Raw genomic sequence first — 21558 nt, 5'->3', positions numbered from 1 at the left:
TAATCAATGAATCGCCATGCAAGACATACCCTTCTACTTGCTCATGCCAGTAACGTGTCGTCATGTGAACAGCCGTGCTGCGTGGCTCAATCTATCGATAAGAGTGGGGAAAACGGAGATAGCCCGCCTTATTACCGTCACTACTAACAAAGCTCCCGCCCGTTACGAGCATCACCATCATAATCACCTCGGTACAACTTGCGACATCTGCTGGACAGCTTCTCGCAAGTATGAGTTCTTCACACGCCCCGACTAGCCCACCTACCGAGGAGGACACCGCAAGAACCATTGTTTACGATCCAAACGACCCGTTCTGGCGCGATACTGAAGATGATGATGACGACATGGACTTTGTGCCCGCAGAAGAGGGGACCGACGACAATGAGGACGGTGAAGGCGATTTGAGCTTTCATGGTATATTGATCTGCCTTGTATGGCTCATGAACTATTTACTGACATTGTCACAAGATGCTGCCGAACGATTGAGTAACCTCAGCGGAGTGGAGATCGCATTCGAATACACCGACGATAACGACGAAGATGACGACGAAGAAGAGGACGAGGACGAGGATGATGATGACGAGGACGAAGAAGAAGACGAGGACGGGGACGAAGATCCAGACGATCCTCGGCAGCCAGTCATGATTACACGTGAGCAGATAATGCAGTTGCTTGGGCATGCCGGATTAGGGCGGATATTTGCCACCGATTTAATTCCTCGATCCGGGCTTCGGCGACACAGGTTTGACGATGACGAGCAGGAAGATGAAGAGGACAGCAATGCAGGTACCGGCTATGATCCTATTGGTACAAGGTCTTCTGGCAGAAGGCGAGGGCCACGAGGCAGAGACTTGTTTGAAAAGGTGCCCAGTGAAGAAGGCCAGGAACTGATGCAAGGAGGTAATTTCGGAACGAACCCACGACCAGAGGATACTCTCCAGAGGAAAAAGAGGCTAGCATACAACATCATGCGACGTGAGCTAGGCATCGGTGGTGATGGTCGCCAGAAGAATTCCACGAAGCTGTTGAGGCAAGACATGATACCCGAGTCTGTGGCGGACACCATCATACACTACAATGCGCGATGTTATTCGGGACAATTCTCTGACGATGGTAATTTCTTCTTCTCATGCGCTCAGGACTTCAAAGTGCGCATGTACGACACGTCAAATCCATATGACTGGAAGTATTACAAGGCAAGTAACATCCTTGGATTTGAAGCCCTGCAAAACTGACCTGTCGTAGACAGTGAGATATGATGGCGGCCAATGGACTATCACAGATGCTTCATTAAGTCCAGACAACCGTTTCCTGGCATACAGCTCGATTCGAAGTATCGTCGCGCTAGCACACACGGACCCCAGTGACGATTCTGAGCCCCATTACCTCGACTTTTCAGATCTGGGTCGACCGGCCCCGCGTGGATTCCGCGGATACTTTGGTGTAAGATAGTCACACATCCTATTCGACTTCGCAACTGACCGTTCCAGATTTGGTCGATAAGGTTTTCTGGCGATGGACGTGAGATTGTAGCGGGAACAGGAGACAGCTCTGTCTATGTGTATGACATAGAGCGTCGTCAGTCTGTACTGCGCATCCCCGGTCATCAGGACGACGTGAATGCGGTCTGCTTTGGTGACACTAATTCGCCTCATATTCTCTACTCTGGTTCAGACGATACTACACTCAAGGTCTGGGACCGAAGAAGCATGGGCGATGGCCGAGAAGCTGGTGTTTTCCTCGGCCACACCGAGGGACTAACGTATGTCGACAGCAAGGGTGATGGGCGATACGTACTTAGCAACGGCAAGGACCAAACCGCTAAGCTTTGGGATCTGAGGAAAATGATGTCAAAAGAGAAGGCCGATCGCATTGATCCCAACGCATACACCAACCGCTTTGAGTACCGATCCAACGCGTACGACTTCGATGACTACCGCCCACATCCACACGACTGCTCGCTTGTCACCTTCCGAGGGCACAAGGTCTTGAAGACGCTTATCCGATGCCACTTCTCACCACCCGGTAGCACAGACTCGCGATATGTCTACTCCGGCAGCTACGATGGATCGGTCTACATCTGGAACCTGGATGCGACACTTGCTGGAAAAGTCGATGTTCTCAAAGCGACCAGAAACTCAAGGCCACGTGAAACAGATCTTCTCTCTGGCATGTACGATCACTGGGGTAGGAATGAAGGCAGATGGCAGACCTGTGTTCGGGATGCAAGCTGGCATCCAAATGCGCCCATGATTGCTGGTAAGCATCTATATATTCTGTATTTTCTCGGTTCTTTTGCTGACCGTCGCTAGCGACTTCATGGAATGGCTGGGGAACCTCACAGGGAACTTGCACGGTCCACACATGGAATGACGGCCTTGAAGAAGATGAGGCGGAGCCGAAGATTGGAAGGCGGGTCAATCACATGTTGCATCATGACGAGCGGCTCTACAATACCGAAGGCAGGACGAGAAGGCATCCTATGTGGTACGAAGACATGATGAATGAGGAGTGAAAGCTCCTGCATCAGCTGACCCTACCAGACTTCCGATGAACGGGCGAACGTAGGCATTGTATATAGGGATCTAGGAAGGAGTTTAGGAGGTTATTGTATATACGCGGAGACTTTCGGTTCTGGATCAGTCGACTCTGGCGCACGATTCAGTTTACATCACGTCATATGGTCCGCAAGCTCCATCAACGTGAATGTTGCGCATGCCTAAATTTGGATATAATCAAACTCCCGCTGACCAAACCTCCGTACTATACAGCCATTTTGAGTATGCCATATGTCCTCTATGGAGCCCACAAGGTAAAGGCCGGTCTTTCCACTCCCAATGCCCCTAATACAAGATGATATGATGAACGGACCGGTGTCGTGGTCGAAGATGCAAAGGGAAGAGAATCGATGTGTTGTGGCGTAGTAGCGTCTATGAGCCGCCGACGAGGATGTTGTTTACGGGGATGTGGACCAGCTTGACGACGTAGCCGATGACTCCTGCAAGATGGTCAGTCTGATGGATATGGGGCGTATATGCGACCTGTCACTAACCCATGATCAGGAAACCGATTCCTACTGCTTGCGATATCCTGATGAACTCCTTCTTGTCGGGCTCTGCGGTTGTGTTAGATGCGTCGTCATCGGCTTGGAGAAGCGGTCGTACTGGTGCAGCGGTTCATGAACAGAGTACCCTCCCGGAGGAACTCAGCGGGCATACTGCGCGGAGGTTAGCCATTGCTCTCTCATCGTGCGATTGCCGTCGGGCTTACTCAGCGAATTCCTTGACGTTCTCCATGGCGACTGATACGTGACTGTTGATTTGTGGGGTGGGTGGAGCTGTCGTGAGTGAATTGTCGAGTTGAATGTATCGCGGGTTGTCGGAGTAGTCGCGAACTCAGGGTAGCAGCTGCCAAATTACCAGACGGACGCAATCTGGCCTTGCGGAGAAACCCGACAGGGGTAGGTGTTGCGCCAAGCACGCTAAGCGGCGACGCTAACTTCGAGCTATCGCATCCGCGTCGTCGTCTGTCGCTCACCATCACTCGTGCTCGCGCCGACAAGTCGACTCTACCCACTTCCCCAGGTTTGTCACTCAACGCAGTCACTCACTACGCAACAGAGCCGCCCACGAGACACGCGACCGCGACCCGCTTGCTTACGTCGACTCACGCGCAGAGTCAAGGGTTGAAGGGGAACGTGTTTGGCATTTGACTCGAGCTCGTCCTCGTTGCTCTCCATTTCTTCTTATTCCTGGTAGCGCACGATTCAGCGCCGCATCAATTCGAAGGGACATTGTATACAGCAACTTCGCTTCGCGCACACTGTACTGGAAGCTAGCAATAGCAAGCGCAGGAGGCAGGCTGAGGCTTCACACACACATCTCTCACACCACATCCTGTACCTTTTACATCTCCGCATCTGCCAGGGGCGATCGGACTACCCCGTCTTGCACTGAGCTGTCTTTCTGGACCTTGTCACCACGCGCCGACAGCGGCACTGTACGTATGGCCTTACACTCTACGCTGTTTGTCTCTTCTCTCGCTTTCGCATTGCAACGGACGGCCAACGCATACTTTCTTTTATCACCCCTCTATCTCATCATGCTGATTTGTATGCCAATCACAGAATTGCATGTACTTTGGCTATTGATACTAGCACATCAAGTACCTAAAAGCGAATTAAAGAAAGAATACCGGAACAAACCTCATCGCTTACTGCAGTTGACTTGACATACCACAGCAGACATGGCTGACGACGACAACTTCGATATCGACATCTACGGCGATGACTCCTACCAAGACTCGACCGCGCAGCAAGACACCACCGTAACCGACGCCAACACTCCCAACACAGATGCGAACGCTGCGACATCAAACAACGCACCGGATACCACGAAGGCGGAAAACGGCGATCAAGCGATCAAAGAGTCCACAGAGGACGCAACAAACGGGGATGGCCATCATGACCAGAGCACCCAACAGATAGCATCCACAGGGGGTGCGGCTGGCCTCGACGTTCACAAACAAGCACCTCAGCAACAGGGTACAAAGCGCAAGCAGGGTGAGGACGATGATCGCCCGACTGATCCCGGCGCGACCGCAGCGCTTATGATCAACGACGTAAACTGGTGGATCAGCGAAGAAGACATCCGCGGATGGGCTAATCAGAGTGGTTGCGAAGACGAACTTGTCGAGGTAACCTTCAATGAGCACAAGGTCAACGGCAAGAGCAAAGGGTTAGTCACTCTATGGCTTTGAGGTACACCAGGCTAATCACTCTCGTAGTCAAGTCTTCGCTCTTTTGAACTCACCCCAAGCAGCCACTGCTTTGAAGCACCAGATCGAGAACCTCTTCCGAGACCAAGCCCACACGAAGAAGCCGACCGCCATCTTCAGTCCTCCACACGTCAATCCGTTTAAGACACTACCAAAGGATGTCCCCGCGCGCGACAAGGGTAGGAACGATCGCGCTACTTCCGGCAACTACGGCAACCAAGGTGGATATAACAACAGAGGCGGATACAACAACAACCGTGGCAACTTTAACAGAGGAGGCATGGGCTACCAAAATAACCGTAACTTCTCTCCTGCTGGTGGTAACATGGGCGGCAACATGGGAGGCTACGGGGCTCAAGCACCAATGGGCAACTTCGGCAACCCTATGGGCGGTATGAACAACTTCGGAGGCGGCTTCAACCGCGGTGGTATGATGGGCGGTAATATGCGCGGCGGCATGGGCAATCGTGGTCGTGGTGGCAACATGGGCATGAACCCTATGGGCGGGAACCCCATGGGTGGCATGAACATGCCTATGGGCGGTAACATGATGGGCATGGGAGCCAACATGATGGGTATGGGTGGTGGCAACATGGGCATGATGGGAGGAATGGGTACGTCGAGAAACTTTCATCCTCCGACTAGTGACTTAACCCCCATACTTCTTGGTCCTTCGCTTGGATGATCGCTAACACTGAGACTACAGGAGGTGGCTTCGGCGGCAACCCAGCATTCAACCCAGGGTTCTTCCAAGGCAACCAAGGCGGCAACGATGGCAGCTGGCAGAACCCGCACGGTGCCAAGAGGCCCCGCCCCGAGTAGGGTTCCGAGCGCGAGCGTCTATACCACGTGCCAAGAGAGCTATGCAAGCCGCATCGTGATTCGTCAGAAGACCGGAGAATCTATTATCGCAAGATGCACGAACGCCATTTTGCCGCGAAGGAGTATAAACGCCAACGCGAGTTGAGAGGCCGTCCTTCCGCAGACGACATGTCTGATAAGACCTTGGACAGGATCATATGCGGCGTTTTTCCTTGAAAACGTTTCGTGTCTCATGCGACACAGTGGGTTAATGACCTTCTTGGTATCTGGTCTTTCTCTTCTTTTTCGGCGTTCTTAGGGCGGTCGGGACGTCTTCCAGGAATCAATCTCTTCTTCAATTGTTTTGCTAGTTCTCTCTCTTGTTTCCCCCAATGGCATACTGTACGTTGATGGTACTCGGAGGCCTCCACCTTTTGATACATCGTTGTCTTAGATCTTTTACTGGGGGTCTTGTCTGCCTTTTGAGTATCGGAAATGTCGCGCGTGTATGCACTGATCACACGTATGGTGACTTGAGCACTTTGCACCCGGTCAGCAGCTTTCACGCCGGTTTGGATACGGAATAACTGTATTACTACTTTTGAAGATAAGTGTCTTCGGCGTTCGCATGTGAGCTACTTACCCTGAGGGCAGGAGACCAAACCGTGATCACAGGAGTGCCAAAATCCTTGGTGGAGAAATGTCGCTTCCCAGGCTAATTTGGAGTCAGGCCCGCGCGGACCTCACATGAACCCAGACTGGGGCTTACAATATCGCTAGGACGCGATGTTTCTACCAAACACAGCAACGACCAATGAAATTCTCTCAATCGACCTCGCTATCTCCTTCCAGGCGCCTTCTATGCTTTTGCTTCCGCACTGGAAAACCGGGTAAGAAGGCGGCTTTTCAATATAAGCAAATGAAAGTGGAAGCTTGGTTGTCGCGCTAACCGCAAGCGGCGACAACTTGGGGTAACAACCTCATTAACATGCGAGGCTTGTAGAGAGGTGGCGAGGGGAGTGTGGGTCAGGCTATATGGAAGAAAATGTGAGGTGAGTTAATTGCGCCAAAGAGATGGGACAGAGTGTATATCTTGCACTTATTCCTGGCCTCTCTGAGAAACAGTCGGTCAGAGCTCTCAAGTATCACAATGAGAATCTCTTACGCAAGCGCAGCAGTGCTGCTAAACAGCGCTTTTGCTGTCGCTCAATGTACGTTTCCCCATGGTCTCGACAGCGGACTATTGGCTAACACAAGGCAGCGACGAACGGCACTGGCGTAAAGTGCCCTTCGAGTTCAAAGTTCGCGTCGATCTCAGCCGGCACTTTCTTCGCAAAGCTGAATCCGGGGTGGAATGTTGGCAATACGCTCGATGCCGTGGAGACTGAAGGCAGCTGGAACAACCCACCTGTTGTAGGAAGCACATTCGACGATGCTAAAAGAGCTGGGTTCAAGAGCATTCGAATTCCTATTACCTGGGCGTACCACTTCACCTCTCAATCGCCCGACTGGACCGTCGATGCCGTATGGCTACAGCGTGTATCAGATGTCGTTGACATGGTCACAGACCGCGGATTGTACGCCATTGTCAACGTCCACCACGATTCTTGGACTTGGGCCGATTTGACAGTAGCGAACACGAATGTCACGGCCGTTGAGGAGAGGCTTGGAAAGTTGTGGGAGCAGATTGGCAAGAAGCTTGCTTGTAAGAGCGAGAAGGTTGCTTTTGAAACGATCAATGAGATTCCAGGTACTACGGCTGAGCATGGCGCTGAGGTCAACAGGCTCAACGATATCTTTCTCAAGGCTATCAATGATGCTGGGGGTCACAATCCGAAGCGTGTTGTTACGCTCGTTGGAGCTGGCGAAGATGGAGTGAAGACGTCGCAGTGGTTTAAGAAGCCTGATCCGAAATTTAAGAACCCCTGGGGCATTCAGTATCACTACTACTCACCTTGTAAGTAACAACGACCTTATTGCAGAAGTATTCTTGACTAATCATGCCACAGACGACTACGTTTTCCAAGCCTGGGGAAAAACTACATGGGGCTCCGACGCCGACAAAGCTACTCTCGAAGCCGACCTCGCCGCCGTCCGCGGCAACTTCACCGATATCCCTCTCGTGATAGGTGAATGGGCTGCATCACCCGTCGCTACTGAGACCGCAGCGCGCTGGCGATACTTCGACTTCTTCCTTCGCACAGCAGCGAAATACAACACTTCGACTATACTCTGGGACAACGGAGCCGACTTCCTTGACCGCGCAACACATGTTTGGCGCGACGAAGTAGCCTTGGACATCTACCGCAATGCAGTAAAAAGCATCCCGAACGCGCTCCCGGAAAGTACTACAGACGGCTCTGCTACAACGCAATCTAGCTCTGCGTACATATACCACCGCAAGAACGAGACCGTAGGAGACGCTACACTAGGCTTCATGTTCAACGGAAACACCCTCAGCAAGATTAGCAAGGGAAGCAGACAACTAGCGAAAGGCAAGGACTACACCGTCTCAGGCGAGAAGATTACCTTCTCAGCTGCATACCTCAAATCGATCATCATGCCTACCTCGCCCATTGGCAGCCTAGCAAACCTGACCTTGGCTTTCAACCGCGGCGCTGCGCTGCAAGTCAACGTTCTCCAGTACACCACACCAGTTCTGTCCAGCACCTCCGGACCCGCGCCGGCAGCCGGCCAAGACCTGCTCATCCCGATTACATGGTCTGGCCAGAACAGACCTGCAGCTATCAAGGCTACCAAAGCCGATGGAACGTATCTGGTGGACGACTGGACTCAGTACCTACCTGTGCTACAGCAGGGTCGAGCGACGTATGGTAACCAGTGGGATTGGACTGCACAGGGTGTTGTTATCAAGGCTGCGGCTTTGGATGCTGTTAGGGCGGCAGGTCAGGCTACGACGTTTATGATTGAGTTTTATCCGAGGGAGCCAGGGAATGCTGTGGAGTACACTGTTACTGTTTGAAAGAAGTAAGGGTTAGAACCTGGCGTACTGTGACGAGTCATAGTTCAGATAGTGATAAAGTTCATGATATGCTGATCTCAACCACCGTTGACTCAATAAATAGCATTACGATCAAAATATATACACTACTCTCTGCAGCGCGAAAGTATGCCAAAAGGACATCCTCACCAAACCTATCCAGCTTAGACGACGGCGCGGGAAACAGGGATGACGATGTCGTCCCGCTTACGGCCGCCACCAATGTCGGTGGTAACCTCGATAGCAGCCTCTCCGTAGACGACAACACCGCTGGGCAGAGTCTCCTGAAGGGTAACGACTACAAGGCAAAAAAAGTTAGTTCGAAGCTATCAGACTGGCATATGGAGATGTAAACGTACGCTTTCCGTCGTAGGTGAAGTCGAATGTCAACTGGTCGCAGCCGTGGAGGTAAGGGTCCTGAGCCTCGACGCAGGTGTTCCTCAGCTCGGCGTACTGGTCGTTTGAGAACTCGGCGTGGAGGTAGATTTGGCCAACGTCGGGTCCGACGGTAATCTCGACGTTCCACTGGCCTTGGTTGTCGCGGGGAAGGACTGCGGCGGAGGCGGTGCTGGCTACGAGAGCGAGGAGGGCGGTGGTGAACTGCATCTTGGTGGTGATGGTGTTGAGAGTGGTTGGTTGGTAGATGGGAATATCGGTAGTAGGAGTAGTAGTAGTAGTGGCGAGGAAGTGATGGATGTTGTTGATGATGTCTGTCTAGCTGAGTGGAATACCGAAATTATATACGCAAAGCCGTAGCTGCCGAGTACCACCGAAATGCACGTTGCTCGTGATTACGGAGTACGAGTACGAGAGCTACAGAAAGCATCTATTTTCACGTTGTAATGCGAGGTGTATCCTGGACCTAGCGGTGTGGAGTTGCCTACCTCTTTCGCACTGATCGTCCGTATGTTCCCCATACAGGGCACCGAGGTACTGTAGCCCTGGGTTCTCAATACTCGCGAGCGCACTGGTTTTGCGCTTCTCCTTTTCGATGCGTTAGTTGACTTATTTTTAGAAAGGTACAAGCTCTGGTCTTGTCGTAAGATGAGGCTGACGTCAAAACATGCGACCGTTACCTAGGTATCGACGATACTAACATCTGACACTCCAAGAACCTTTGAAGACTTAATTATGAGTTTGCGCATTGTTCAGGTTTCTTACTGATGGTCATTTACTTCTTATCGCCATCTCGACTTCGTGGTTTTGGTGAGGAAAGAGTCTGAGCTTCCCGAGGTCTTCACCCACCGGATGAATCGCCCGTAAGCATGGAAGAGGAAGTGGAGAGGAAAATCTCCGAGCTACAATGCTACTGTGGCGCCGTCAAACCGGAACAAGCTTTTCACGCCGAGAACACGAGCGCCAGTCAGGCACGGCACGATATCGTAGCGTTTGATATGTGCGTGCGCTGATAATGACGATGCGAGGCTCACCAAGAGACGATTCCACAACCGACCAGCATTGTGTTAAGACAACCTGGCCGTTGCCGCTGAACCGGGATGCTAGCGGTCGATCACTTCGACTTCATGCGTTCGTATTGTTGCTTTGTTTTCCTTTCTCGAGCATTTATCAATTGCCTTAAGCAGCCATTGACTCCGCGCAGTAGGAGCCTTCTTATGCGACTGTCGCGACGTTTCATCCAAGCCTAACACGAATCACTCAAGGGAATAGCCGTTGGACCAGTCGTTGATTGAAAGTTCTAAAAATGGTCAAATTTGTGGATGGTTGATGTTAAACGATAGAAGTAGCATTGGAACTGATCATTCAAGGAAAATCGTACAACTGTTACGAACTCGTCGCATCGGATCGTTGACGACCTCTTCAGCACTGTGCGTTCGTATTGAAGAGGCATTCGATGTTGCTGGTGGTGGTTGAGCAAAATAAAAACTTAGGGGTGTGACCTCACGAAACTACGTCATTGTCACCCGCCTCTTACGAACGACGACGCCCGGGCCGGCCCAGTTGCAATATCGCCCACCGGCCAATTTGACTGGAGTGTTTAAACGTGGTACCTGTCCCATGAGAGAGCGTCATGAATACCTACTACAACCAGCCTCGGGCGAGCAAGTGCTGATGATAGATGTGTGCAAGGATGTGGACGAAGTGGTGTCAGGGTGATAAGAAGACAAGCGATAGCTTGAGAACATGGTATTTTGTTATCGTATCGCAGCCTCCCATTCCTTCATCGCTGATCTTAGTCTTGCTTCAACGCCGTTCTCGTGCCAAAAGTGCCCTGCGCCTGCAACCTCAACACTGGTAAAGCGTGAATTCGACTCGGCTTTGAGCTGCTCTGACCAGTCCCGGATTTTCTTTGACGAAGCGAAGATATCCTGGTCTCCATAGATGGCTAGGGTTATATGCTTTCCAATCACTTCATGACAGTCGTATTTGGACCTGCTCCAAAACTTGTGTATCAGGGCCGGTGCGGCAAGTGTAGAGGTTGGCGGCGTAAGCGGTGAGATGAGGAGATAGCGTACATCTGGCATTGTAGTCGTCGAATTCTTCTTCTCTGGCTGCGGTATCGGTTCGTGGCTTTCGTGCCGTCGCCTGTGACTGAGGCTTCTTAACCTCGTTCGGATTTCGAGCCGCGAACCGCCCTCTAGACTTCTTCGGACGTCTCTGCTACTCCGGCGCTTCTCTGGACTTGTCTCTTCCCCACCCATTGTAACCTGAGGTCGCGGTTCGTTTCCTGCTCGGCTCTTCCGCCTAGCTCTGGTTTCATCCCGAGCTAGGTTGATCCATTCCAGATTGCTCTGGTCTGCTAGCTTGCCGGCGCGCATAACTATCTCATCCGCCGCAGTACCCACCACTGGAGCGGAGAAGGGTTGTAGTATAGTCGGTACGGGCGGTAGGTGTCTAAGGATGAGAGAGCCGTATGAGTAGCCTCCTAGTATGACTATGGGAGATTCATCGTCATGTGCCGGTGCTGACTCGCTTTGGTTCGATGGTATCGGAGCCTGATCGGGCGCGAAGGTAAGATCGGAGGTAAGACGTGGTCGAAGGCAGGATATATAGTGCATGAAGAATGCGGCGAAGGATGTATAGTCGTCTAGTTCAGGTCTTCCAGACCAACTAGTGCGTCCCTTGGAACCGTGAGCACCTCTAGTATCTGTTAGTCTTGAATTGCTATGGTAAAGAACTGTTATGACAGTACCTGAAGTTGAACGTGCCCACCATCCATCCAGCATGTAGGAACTCCTCCACCACGATGCCAACGACCCGATCATCGTAGCTACCACCCATTGGCGCGTATGGGTGTGCCATGACGATACCTCTCCTCCTCCATTGCGCGATATCGACCGAGTCTTTCGGCTTAGTCAGGGTATCTGGATGGTATACGCGGCAATCGAGTGTCGTGTCATCGTGTATTGACGGTATTGTGAAGCTGTAATGAGCTTCCGGTGGGCGGCGCATCTTCTGGGCCGAATTGAGACCCAGCTGCAGTGCTCATTGCATCTTCGAAAGGTAATGATGCTAGGCAGTAGCCGATAGGACTATATGCACAATGCAGAACGTAGAATGGTCTCACTACGCGGCTGTGCAAGACTGTGGGGTTGGCTCAGAGTTGCGGAGGCGTTCCGTTGATCGCGGGCCCGTGCGACGATGTGTCGAGACGCGTTGGCACACACACGGCAACGGCCCCAATGCACAACCCTGTATTGCAATCAATAAGCCAAGTTCAGGCTAAAGCCACATTCAGTTCGTTCTCTGTACCGTTCAGGCGTCTTTTCGCTGCGTGTCCAGGCGTGAACGGCAGCTAGGATAAAGATGACGCTCCGGGCTGTGCATGTCAGCCTTGACGCAAGCGACTGAGGGCTGATATGCGCACCTCCAACAAGCTCTCAGCCAGCTGGTCTGAGGTAGCAACTAACACTCGACGTTTTACAGATGAATTTGAAGTCACGTTAATCTGACGACACGAGCGCACTCATATCGACTGCCTGTCTCTGCAGGAGGCCCCCCATGTGAGAGACGACCGACTCATGCGATGGACGAAACGTCAAGCACGTGTCGACACATTGACGTTCAGGCCTTCGATTCGATTCGTTGCTGCATGTCTTGCGGCGACCTCATTGAAGAACCGGCTTCGACAGCTATTACAGATTCACCCTTCGAGTACCAACCGCTCGACTGCGAAAATGAGCAACATGTCCGATTAGTACACATACACCCCGGTACAAGACAGGACGATATTGTGTGCGACCTTGTCCATGTCAGTCTAGCAACTGTACCCGTCTACGAAGCGGTTTCCTATACTTGGGCGACGATGACTGGCGATGCTTCCCTCTCCCAATTTGTATTATGTCATGGAAAGCAACTGGCTATCACGAAGAATTGTGAGGCGGCCCTTCGATGCCTCAGAAGAACGCACCGTTCCCGCGTTCTATGGATCGATGCTATGTAAGCTCGTCATGCCGGCTTCATATTCTGTAGCGACTACTTACTCATATAACCAATTAGATGTATCGATCAGAAGAGCACTACAGAAAGAAATCACCAAGTCCGCCTGATGGACGCTGTCTATTCAAACGCCTCTCAAGTGTTGTTGTATCTAGGGTTCCGTAATCCTGGAACGATATCGAGATTATTGGATTACGTAGACAAAAAATCTCGAGGCATCATTACTAGAGATCTTACCATGCCGAAACCCGTGGTCTTGTAATTCCTGCAGCACCCATATTTCAACAGGGTCTGGGTGTTACAGGAGATATCTTTTGCAAAGCTAGCTGTTCTCCACACTGATTATCAGATAATTCATTGGGATGCGCATACGGTTCGGGAGCTCATGTTTCTCTGCAAGAGCCTGAATCACAACCCTCCAGGTGTTCTACACTGGCTCCCTGCAACTCAGCGAGACCAGCACAACTGTCTAGACTTGTTGCATCGGGCCCGTCGCTGCTTGGCCACGGATCCAAGGGACAAAGTTTTCGCTCTCTATAGTTTTCTCCCCGCGTACTTTCGAGAAGCTCTTCCGATAAATTATGCCACGGGCACCGAAGAAGTCTATTGGAACATCGCGACTCATTTAATATCGACTACGAGGCGGCTAGACGTGTTAAAGCACGTACCTCCCTATCAGCCCCTGGATCTCGACCTCATGCCGAGCTGGGTGCCGAATTGGGAGATACGTCATTTCATACACATGGAGCTTCCGAAGTTCACAGCGGTGCAGATGGAAAAGTTTGCGGAGTTTTTTCGCTGTCCAATGTCGATGGAATCATTCTTACATACCGATATACAGCCAACAGCTACACGTACAACACACGAAGAGCACGGGGCGCAGCTCAGCTCTCAACATGATCCCGTCTTATGGTACCGGAACCAAGGTACCAACCTCCACCCTTCGGTAATGGGGAGGGTCTACGCTATGAGAAACTCTAAGATCCCGTGTTTGCGTGTCCGAGCATACCTTCTGGATAAGGTCACTACACATACCTACAAAATACCTTCTTCGTACTTGAACTTCGGCCGGATGCCACATCTACCCCGCTTACAACCCAAAAGTACACCGTTTCTCTATTCGAGAGTGTGCCGCTCCTGTGCCAACGATGAGAAATGGGCATCTTTAGACGAAGCTCTATCTATAAGAAATCGGATTTATCAATGGCGGCAGCTGTCGAATCTGCGTGAAGTAACGAGGAGACTTCTTGGGGAAAAGCAGGCTTTTGAGACACAACAATCGATCGGGTTCACGTTAGTTTCACCTATCAATGAATCACCGGGGCCTCGACGAGTGAGGAAAGTAGAACCAGGGGATACAATCTGGGCTATAGAAGGGCTCGATGTCCCTGTCATCCTGCGTCGTAGGGCACAGGATGGCAAACCGTACTTTGTACTTGTTGGGCAATGCTATCTTCACAGAGCAGGGCTAGACCAAGAGTGCCCTGTATGTGGCTCAGACTCTCAACCATGGTCGATGGAGTACGCGACTATCGACATCTGGTAGCGTAGCAGTGCCTGGAGAGAGAAAGTTCGCCCACGTCGTTTGCGGGTACTGCTCTAATTATCTTATCTCTAAACGTGGAGCTGACCTACTCAGTTAGACTGTTGAGAGTAGATACATCGTCCAGGCAAAATGACACAAACGGTTTCACTGGGTCTTTTCGATGACTTTCCAGAGTTGCGTTCAACATTAGTGTGCTGACGTACAAGCATCAAAGTGGCACTGAGTGGCATTTCAAGATTATAAATTATCCGCATCCATTCTTACCCAAGACATCATGCCCTGAGTAGAGAAAGACACCCGACTACAGCTTTAACAGCCCATACCTTCACAGCGGCCTCAGCGCACCACTCCTATCTTCAGCCCACCTACCAGCGATGGCCTGTCGTGTACTCTTCCCCCAAAATGCCACCGGCATAGCAACCAACCCACCCACAATCTGGAAAATCATGAGTTCAATACCAACCCACACGTATCCATGTGATTCAATCCAGGGCACAAGCGCAAAGCTCATAGCCCAAGTGAGGAAGTAACAACCCCCAAAAACAACAGCAATGGCGGGAGCGGCCCACCGCGGGAAGGCTTCGGTAACCCAAAGCGTGTTCGCAATCATCATTGTTATGAAAGAGAAGCCGTTGATGCCGTATGCGAAGTAGAAAGCAGACGCCCTCCATTGGTACTGCACTGCGAGGCCGTAGATGAGAGAGCTTAGTGCGCCGGTGAGGACGGGGAGGATGTAGCTGACGAGGTAGTGTTCAGCTTCTAGAACACCTTTGTTGCGGCTTGATAGACGTTTGAGCACCTTGCCGAAGAGGATGGCGAAGATGGGCAGGCCGCATAGGGCTCCGATGCCGGATGCGACGTTGACTGTGCCAACAAGGCCGGGTGGTATGTTGTAAGGCGGTGCGATAAGGATCTTTGCGTACGTTGCACCGATAAAGATCATGCTTGCTGAATTGAATGCGGAGGCGACGAAGACCCAGAAGATGAGTGGGTTGACGGCACAGTAACCCATTTGGATAACGCACCGTCCCGCCGAAGCCCATGATGCGAAGGGTGAGCGTGATAGCCCGACCCGGTCACGGAAGCCTGCAAATCCAGTACGCAGCGGGTATTCGGGGAGGTCGCGATAGATCTCGGAGTCTTTTTCGCGGTCTTCGTAGACGGTCAGCTTTTCTGTGGCGCTCTGTAGTAGGATGAGTCCGTTGAAAGCTACTGTTGGTCTCTTGAAGTATGTCTCGGGGTAGAGGAAGAAGGTGACGACGAGCGAGACGACAACGGGAATGGTCCAGTAGTGGTAGAATCGACGCCAGTTGTTGCCGTGGTCGGCTAGGAGAGGTACAAGTGCAACGCCAGAGGTGCCGAAGCAGCCTGCCATGCACCACATGAGGGCTATTCCTATCGATCTCTGGTTGATGTATGTGAGGTCAATGACCATTAGGAAGGCCTGATGCTGTTAGTGAGTGACATTATAGTTGTATTATGGCGCTGCTTACCAGAGACAAAGCGAGTCCTTCTCCCAAGCCGAGGAAACAGACTGCGGCGACAAGCGAACAGAAAGTCTTTGCTTGACCGGCCCATACCATAGCAGCCAGTACGACCGTGGTCGCTATCAGGATCGTAGGCCGACGACCCAACCCGATTGACACTGGCACCCACAGCAAGCACCCAATGCCCATGAGCATTGTCGGGCCTGTCACCAACGCTTTGATTTGCCATTGTGGTATGTCCTAGATGGGATGTGTGAGCGGAGGTGATCTCCAGTAGCTAGAGCGGAACTTACCTCGTCTTGGAACTCTTTTTGGATGCTATTGAGTATGACTGACGCCGCTTGAGCCGCAGTGAGACAGACAACGGAATAGAGGGCTACAGCGAATAACGCTCCGGCTGTCTTCCATCTGCCCCAGTTTAAAGGATCGGCTTTGGAATTTGATGGCATAGGCAGTTTGAGCGTCCTGCCATCGTTTGTGATGAGGAAAGTACTGCCGGCGAGGTTGTATGATTCGCGCTTCGAAGGGTCTGATGTGCCTGGGGTTGTTGACCTGGAGCGATACCCCATAATGGAAGGTACGGATGGCCTCTTGCCGGATGCATCTCCAGTGAGAGGTGCGTATATGGGATGTGGTTCTGAGACTGGAGGAGAGTTGAGTGGTGGAGCCAGCTCCACCATAGGGTGCGGATCTTCCAACGAGGAAGAAGACCTCCCGTTGGAGTATGTTTCGGACATCATGATTTCCATGATAAGATAGGATAAGGAAAGAGTAGCGACACGAGTCACCACACAAGTGGATCGTGAACGGACGGAACAAGGAAACGAAGGAACGACTCTGAAGGATTGGGAACCTGGAAAGCGTGGCGGTCGCTACGATCTATATCCACAAATACTCGAGGCTCGCGCTTTTCGGCGTTGGCGGGTGTGACCGCACTACTGTCGATCCCATCTAGAGTTGAGGCTTGGAAAGAAAGTATAAGCTCCTGTCTCCTCCATCTGAAGCTCGCCAAAGCCACCGCATCACACCGAGCGCAAAGACGAGCAAGGACGCATCGGCATAACTTCAACGCTTCGTGCGCAAGATGCAGATCCTCGTACCGGTTCGAGCAGCGTGCGCGAGCCCGGGAGATGCCTGAAATCGGCCGATTGGTCTGATCGATTATCACGACCCCAGTGGCCTGGGGACTCATGTTGGGCCTCAAACAACAACGTGATCTTCCAAGGGAATGGGCAAAACTACGGCCAATCCGCGGTACCATAGCGTTTCACCTGCCGTGCTGATTCAGGATGAGTGACAGCGGCACTCAACGGCTGCCAGTGCACCGTGTCCGGAGAATGACCGATGACTGCTATTCGCCGTCCATCGACGCGTTTCGGAGCCCCAAGGAAGGTCTGCGAACAACAAACCCGAGGTCTGGGCTAAAACATCGTTATGTTTGATATGTGGCTAGTAAGCGTATATGTGAGTATGCTGATCATGCGAACGACAAGATCATGGCCTGACGGTGTTTACGGATACCGAGCGTCCTCGGTGCTATACCTGCGAAGATCCGGGGAAGCGAGCTCCACGTAATCCTTCTCACCGCAACTGCGAAGACCGCGAAACCTATGAAACCAAGAAAAGCTTGTCGATCAAGCATACGTACAACGACCGCATGCGTGCAGCGGAGAATTTCGTAAGATGAGGCTGGAGAACGTTGGAGACTTGGCCAGCTAAGGGGCGCGCTATTGACCAAGGGTTCCACACCACGTGCAATGATCAGCCGAACAGGCGTTTGCAATCTCGACAAGGCGCGCCCAACTCGATGCTTACGAAATCACGCTGTTCGAGGGCCTCGCAAACCATACGGAGAGGATGGCGCCGAAACCCAGAGGAACTCGGAGAGATCGGACGACATCGCCGGGCAACGAAACCGTTAGCTAGCGCTAAAGCACTGGAACATCCCGCAGCCTGCCACATCTGGCACACTCAGAATTTTGAGTAAATGGCTGCCAAGCATCACGACATCTATTCGTCCGGACAGTCGCCAAGGCCACCGCGAAGCAGAAGACCCCCCGAACCCCCTTATCCTTAACTTCCACCAACAACATTTACGTTTGGCGTGCCAAATAAGCTCTAGGCTACAAGTACTGCCACCAGACGTGCGGACGCTAGAAACGTTATGTCGGCCCGAGCCCGCCTGTCACGAAAGAATGAAGCTCCCCTCCAGTCATCTTCAACGGACGCTTGCTGACTACTGACTTACCAAAGAGGACAAGGCGAGCCAAGGCTATTACTCATCTGCTGTGCTGACTGACTTGAGGCTGGGTTTGTTTGAAATTGCAAAATCGATACCCAACCACCATCGTTGCTAATCATGTCGATCACCACCTGCCTACTTGGGGATCGTAGGAAGAGACTACTTGAGCTTGGGACGCTCCGCATTGCTTGGTAGACCCGAAAGCCTTGCTTTGGTTGCGAAAGCTTCACGAGGCTGTGTCTGTTGTTTGCTGCGGACACTGGGCGGCTAGGTTGGACGACTGGAGTTAACTCCGACGAGCAATCTCGATTACGCACGTTACGCACGCCACAGGAGTTTTGCAATTATGGATTATGAAGATTAACATTTTGTTCTTGAGTTCATATGTAATCATGTGTTGTGGCTTCAGGCGATGTGTTTCCACCAGTGTAGTGGGAGTCACAGAAACGATAGCGGTTTCGATAGGTTATGCTAAAGATCAGCCAGTGTGCCCCAGGATTGCGTTCAAGCGATAGTCTTCGTCCGAGTGCATGGCCGTAGCAATACTTGCATTCTGCATACAGTTGGTGTGAAACAAGCTGACGGTCACAAGGCCATTATCTTACTCAACACCTTGTAACCAGGAAGCACATCGTCTCCCCCATCACAGTACCAAGACAAGACTCCGGGAGGGCGCGGAAGCAATCGAGAATGGTAAATACCGTATGAGGATGGAATGGGTTATAGCCGTAAGTTCCTTCCGAATGAGGATGAAGACTGCTGCAGTAGCACGAAAATTGGCATGCATGAATGAAGATCAATATCAATATGGATGGGCTTGGGGTATATGCCCCCGAAGAAACCACCGGATCTCGGAGACCGCTCTCCGCTCTTGTCATGACATGATCAATCAGGCTGTACGGGTAAAATCAGCAACAAAGTTTCTTGGGATATTCCTTTTGAAATGGCCATGGTTGACTCCAACTACATAACGATGCCTCTAGAAGATCCGGGTAAAAATCTTGGGGTATCAGGTGCTAGAACTAAAGCGTAAAAAGAGATGTCGGCGAAGCCAAAGGAGATGAGAAAACCAGAAGAAAAGGTACGGTACAAATGCCGCCCATCATCGTACATCATGTCTGACTCGATTGAACGCCGCTTAGGAGAGATGCGTCGTGCAGACACGTTGTGAACAGTGAAAAACACCAAAATGTCGCCCTCTTGGGGGAATGTGGGAACCGTCCAGGTTGAAGATAGAACGTAGAAGCGAAACGGATACCATGGATGACTGAGCATTGAAGGCTTAGCCGTTGTACCAGCCGTTGGCGCCAACTGTTGCCTCTTCTACTTGGCGTTGAGGTATCAGCGATGTTGTGATATCATATGCTTCGATGAACATCCGCCAAGAGGGGAAGTCGAGGCTGAACACGGCCTGGTGTTTTTGTACGTCTCTCTCTCGGTGTTCTGAGACGCCACTGGGTGCTGCAGGTACTGGTAGTAGTTAGTATATGTACGACTCCATTGAACTCGCAAACTTACAAAGTAGCGGAAGTCCATGTGCGTCTTTGACTATCTTGGCATTTCCTTCCTTCACCAGGAAACTGATGTAGAAAAGGTTCTCAACCGTCTGCCCAAAGTCGTGAGGATTTATCGCGAAATCGAGCAAGTTGACTGCGGGTTCCTCTTCGGTGGTCATGGCGATTCTGTGGCGTCTAAGGGCAGCGGTTGGAGCGTCGTCAGTATACTCATCGTCTGGCATTGCGTCGATTTCTTCTTGAACCAATGTCTGGGAAATTGTGATATGCTGTTCCAAGCGTGACCTGATACCTCTAACCAAAGTCGTCAAGTTGTTACTCTCATTTTGCTGAATGTCACCGGTTTGAATCTCTTGGGGTCGAGTCGCTGGACCGAGAGGTTGCCGTTGCGATCGTGCTTTCTTTTGAGTCACACGAACGCGCCTCTGAACTGAGAGTGGACCAAGCAGGAAACTTGATGTTGGCGGTCGCCTGTTGCGCGGGAAGCATGCTCGCCGACCTAGTAATGCCCAGTCGAGCCCATCTGGATCTTCCTCGTCATCATCGCCTACGGCTATTGCGGGTGCGTCTTCCTCGCCTGCAATGTGGCCGCCAGACTTCATAAAGTATATGCATTTTGAAACGAATTGATCCAGATCGATGCCTACACCAGAATTGCCTAAGCTGTTGTTGAGCTTCTTGCCTGCTAGGTCGCTGGCGCTGACCAGGAAGCGGGAGTCAACCGTAGCGTCAGCCGTTTGTCGCACCTTGCCGAACAAGCTGTTTTGCGTCTTGATAGCATCGAGGAGTCCGCTGTCGCGTGATTTGACATAGTCATCGCGATTGTCTGCTATGGTCAGTGATATTCATGCGACAAGGACCAAGTTGCTCGACTTACCTTCCAGCATGCGATGGTTATCGCGCATGTTCGCTCGCAGTCTCCTTCGCTGCTCGGGATTCTGGTTTGGGTTGTAGTACTTCTGATCGCCTTCCTCATCTGATTCAGGTGGGGGCTGTGAGGGCGTTTCCACTGCGTGCATGTCCTCTTCCTCCTCCTCCTCTTCCTGCTCGTCGTTTACATCCTCGTAAATTTGCTCCTGAGCCATTGCGTAGTTATCGGTTCGCCTCCTCTTACCGCCGTGCCCAGTTGTTGAGCCCGAGTCGGGCGTCGGCATACGCACCGACGCGCTGCGCATACCGCCAGCCTTGCCTCGTCGCGGGGTGTTTGCGCGTGTCTCAGGCTGCTCATTCTCTTTGTCCGAGTTCATTGAGCGCGTCGGACTGAGGACGGAATAGGAAGTGGTGCGCGCATTGCTATCGTTTCGGGGCGCCACGGAGGGGTCGCGATAAAGAGAGTCGACGGTGGAAGCGCGTGTCTGGGGGGTAGCCGAGAGGTGTGTGTTGAGACGCGCCATCCCGCGTCGTGAAAGTGAAAGGGACTAAGGGCGTGGTGGAGGGGTATGCCGGGTCAATGGTGGTGGTGATGCGGGCGATGTCCTGTGCCTGGGACGCGGTTGCCGAAAGTGCAGAGGCTCTAGCGCGACTTTGCTAGAGGCAAGTGCGACCGCGCCTCGTCAGCCAAGCCGTGCAGCACGCGAAAGGGCTCTTTCCATTCGCGGACCCCTGCATGCGCGTCGGCTTGTGGAGCTTCTGACCCGCATAGCTTCATCCAGTGCGCAGTGCAAGTGTCTCTCCTTCACCCCGCCAGACGATGCCATGAACGGGCGTTCCCGCTAGCCACCTCGAAACCTGTCATGTGCTGGTAGGTGATAAGACTTTCACAAGCCTCACACCCATGGCATGCCCTAGCCATC

The 21558-nt window shown here is 52.1% G+C and overlaps 8 protein-coding genes across 8 annotated transcripts; 3 read left to right on the top strand and 5 right to left on the bottom strand.

Moving 5' to 3' along the window:
* Positions 1 to 230: 230 nt before the first annotated feature.
* Positions 231 to 2515, top strand: J4E87_002942 (uncharacterized protein; the record flags this gene model as incomplete). The annotated part of the gene is made up of 5 exons (XM_049374576.1): positions 231 to 414; positions 469 to 1196; positions 1246 to 1443; positions 1491 to 2259; positions 2313 to 2515. 5 exons carry the CDS (start codon positions 231 to 233, stop codon positions 2513 to 2515), a joined length of 2082 nt encoding a protein of 693 aa, XP_049235567.1.
* Positions 2516 to 2930: 415 nt separating this feature from the next.
* J4E87_002941 (uncharacterized protein) lies at positions 2931 to 3296 on the bottom strand (the record flags this gene model as incomplete). The annotated part of the gene is made up of 4 exons (XM_049374575.1): positions 2931 to 2998; positions 3053 to 3115; positions 3165 to 3217; positions 3271 to 3296. The coding sequence occupies 4 exons, from the start codon at positions 3294 to 3296 to the stop codon at positions 2931 to 2933; spliced, it is 210 nt and encodes a 69-aa protein (XP_049235566.1).
* Positions 3297 to 4245: 949 nt separating this feature from the next.
* Positions 4246 to 5598, top strand: J4E87_002940 (uncharacterized protein; the record flags this gene model as incomplete). Its single annotated transcript, XM_049374574.1, has 3 exons — positions 4246 to 4736; positions 4786 to 5390; positions 5483 to 5598. 3 exons carry the CDS (start codon positions 4246 to 4248, stop codon positions 5596 to 5598), a joined length of 1212 nt encoding a protein of 403 aa, XP_049235565.1.
* Positions 5599 to 6727: 1129 nt separating this feature from the next.
* J4E87_002939 (uncharacterized protein) lies at positions 6728 to 8560 on the top strand (the record flags this gene model as incomplete). The annotated part of the gene is made up of 3 exons (XM_049374573.1): positions 6728 to 6788; positions 6839 to 7534; positions 7587 to 8560. 3 exons carry the CDS (start codon positions 6728 to 6730, stop codon positions 8558 to 8560), a joined length of 1731 nt encoding a protein of 576 aa, XP_049235564.1.
* A 182-nt stretch (positions 8561 to 8742) lies between these two features.
* On the bottom strand, positions 8743 to 9184 carry J4E87_002938 (uncharacterized protein; the record flags this gene model as incomplete). Its single annotated transcript, XM_049374572.1, has 2 exons — positions 8743 to 8876; positions 8938 to 9184. The coding sequence occupies 2 exons, from the start codon at positions 9182 to 9184 to the stop codon at positions 8743 to 8745; spliced, it is 381 nt and encodes a 126-aa protein (XP_049235563.1).
* Positions 9185 to 10731: 1547 nt separating this feature from the next.
* On the bottom strand, positions 10732 to 11818 carry J4E87_002937 (uncharacterized protein; the record flags this gene model as incomplete). The annotated part of the gene is made up of 2 exons (XM_049374571.1): positions 10732 to 11677; positions 11730 to 11818. The coding sequence occupies 2 exons, from the start codon at positions 11816 to 11818 to the stop codon at positions 10732 to 10734; spliced, it is 1035 nt and encodes a 344-aa protein (XP_049235562.1).
* Positions 11819 to 14847: 3029 nt separating this feature from the next.
* J4E87_002936 (uncharacterized protein) lies at positions 14848 to 16689 on the bottom strand (the record flags this gene model as incomplete). The annotated part of the gene is made up of 3 exons (XM_049374570.1): positions 14848 to 15966; positions 16016 to 16249; positions 16303 to 16689. The coding sequence occupies 3 exons, from the start codon at positions 16687 to 16689 to the stop codon at positions 14848 to 14850; spliced, it is 1740 nt and encodes a 579-aa protein (XP_049235561.1).
* A 2844-nt stretch (positions 16690 to 19533) lies between these two features.
* J4E87_002935 (uncharacterized protein) lies at positions 19534 to 21012 on the bottom strand (the record flags this gene model as incomplete). Its single annotated transcript, XM_049374569.1, has 3 exons — positions 19534 to 19721; positions 19770 to 20591; positions 20643 to 21012. The coding sequence occupies 3 exons, from the start codon at positions 21010 to 21012 to the stop codon at positions 19534 to 19536; spliced, it is 1380 nt and encodes a 459-aa protein (XP_049235560.1).
* Positions 21013 to 21558: the final 546 nt, after the last annotated feature.

This window comes from Alternaria ethzedia, assembly GCF_023757985.1.
Source record: "Alternaria ethzedia strain BMP 0044 chromosome Unknown scaffold_5, whole genome shotgun sequence".
NCBI classification, from domain to species: domain Eukaryota; kingdom Fungi; phylum Ascomycota; class Dothideomycetes; order Pleosporales; family Pleosporaceae; genus Alternaria; species Alternaria ethzedia.
Note: the sequence above shows the minus strand (reverse complement) of the source record. Positions and strands in the feature narration are given on the sequence as shown.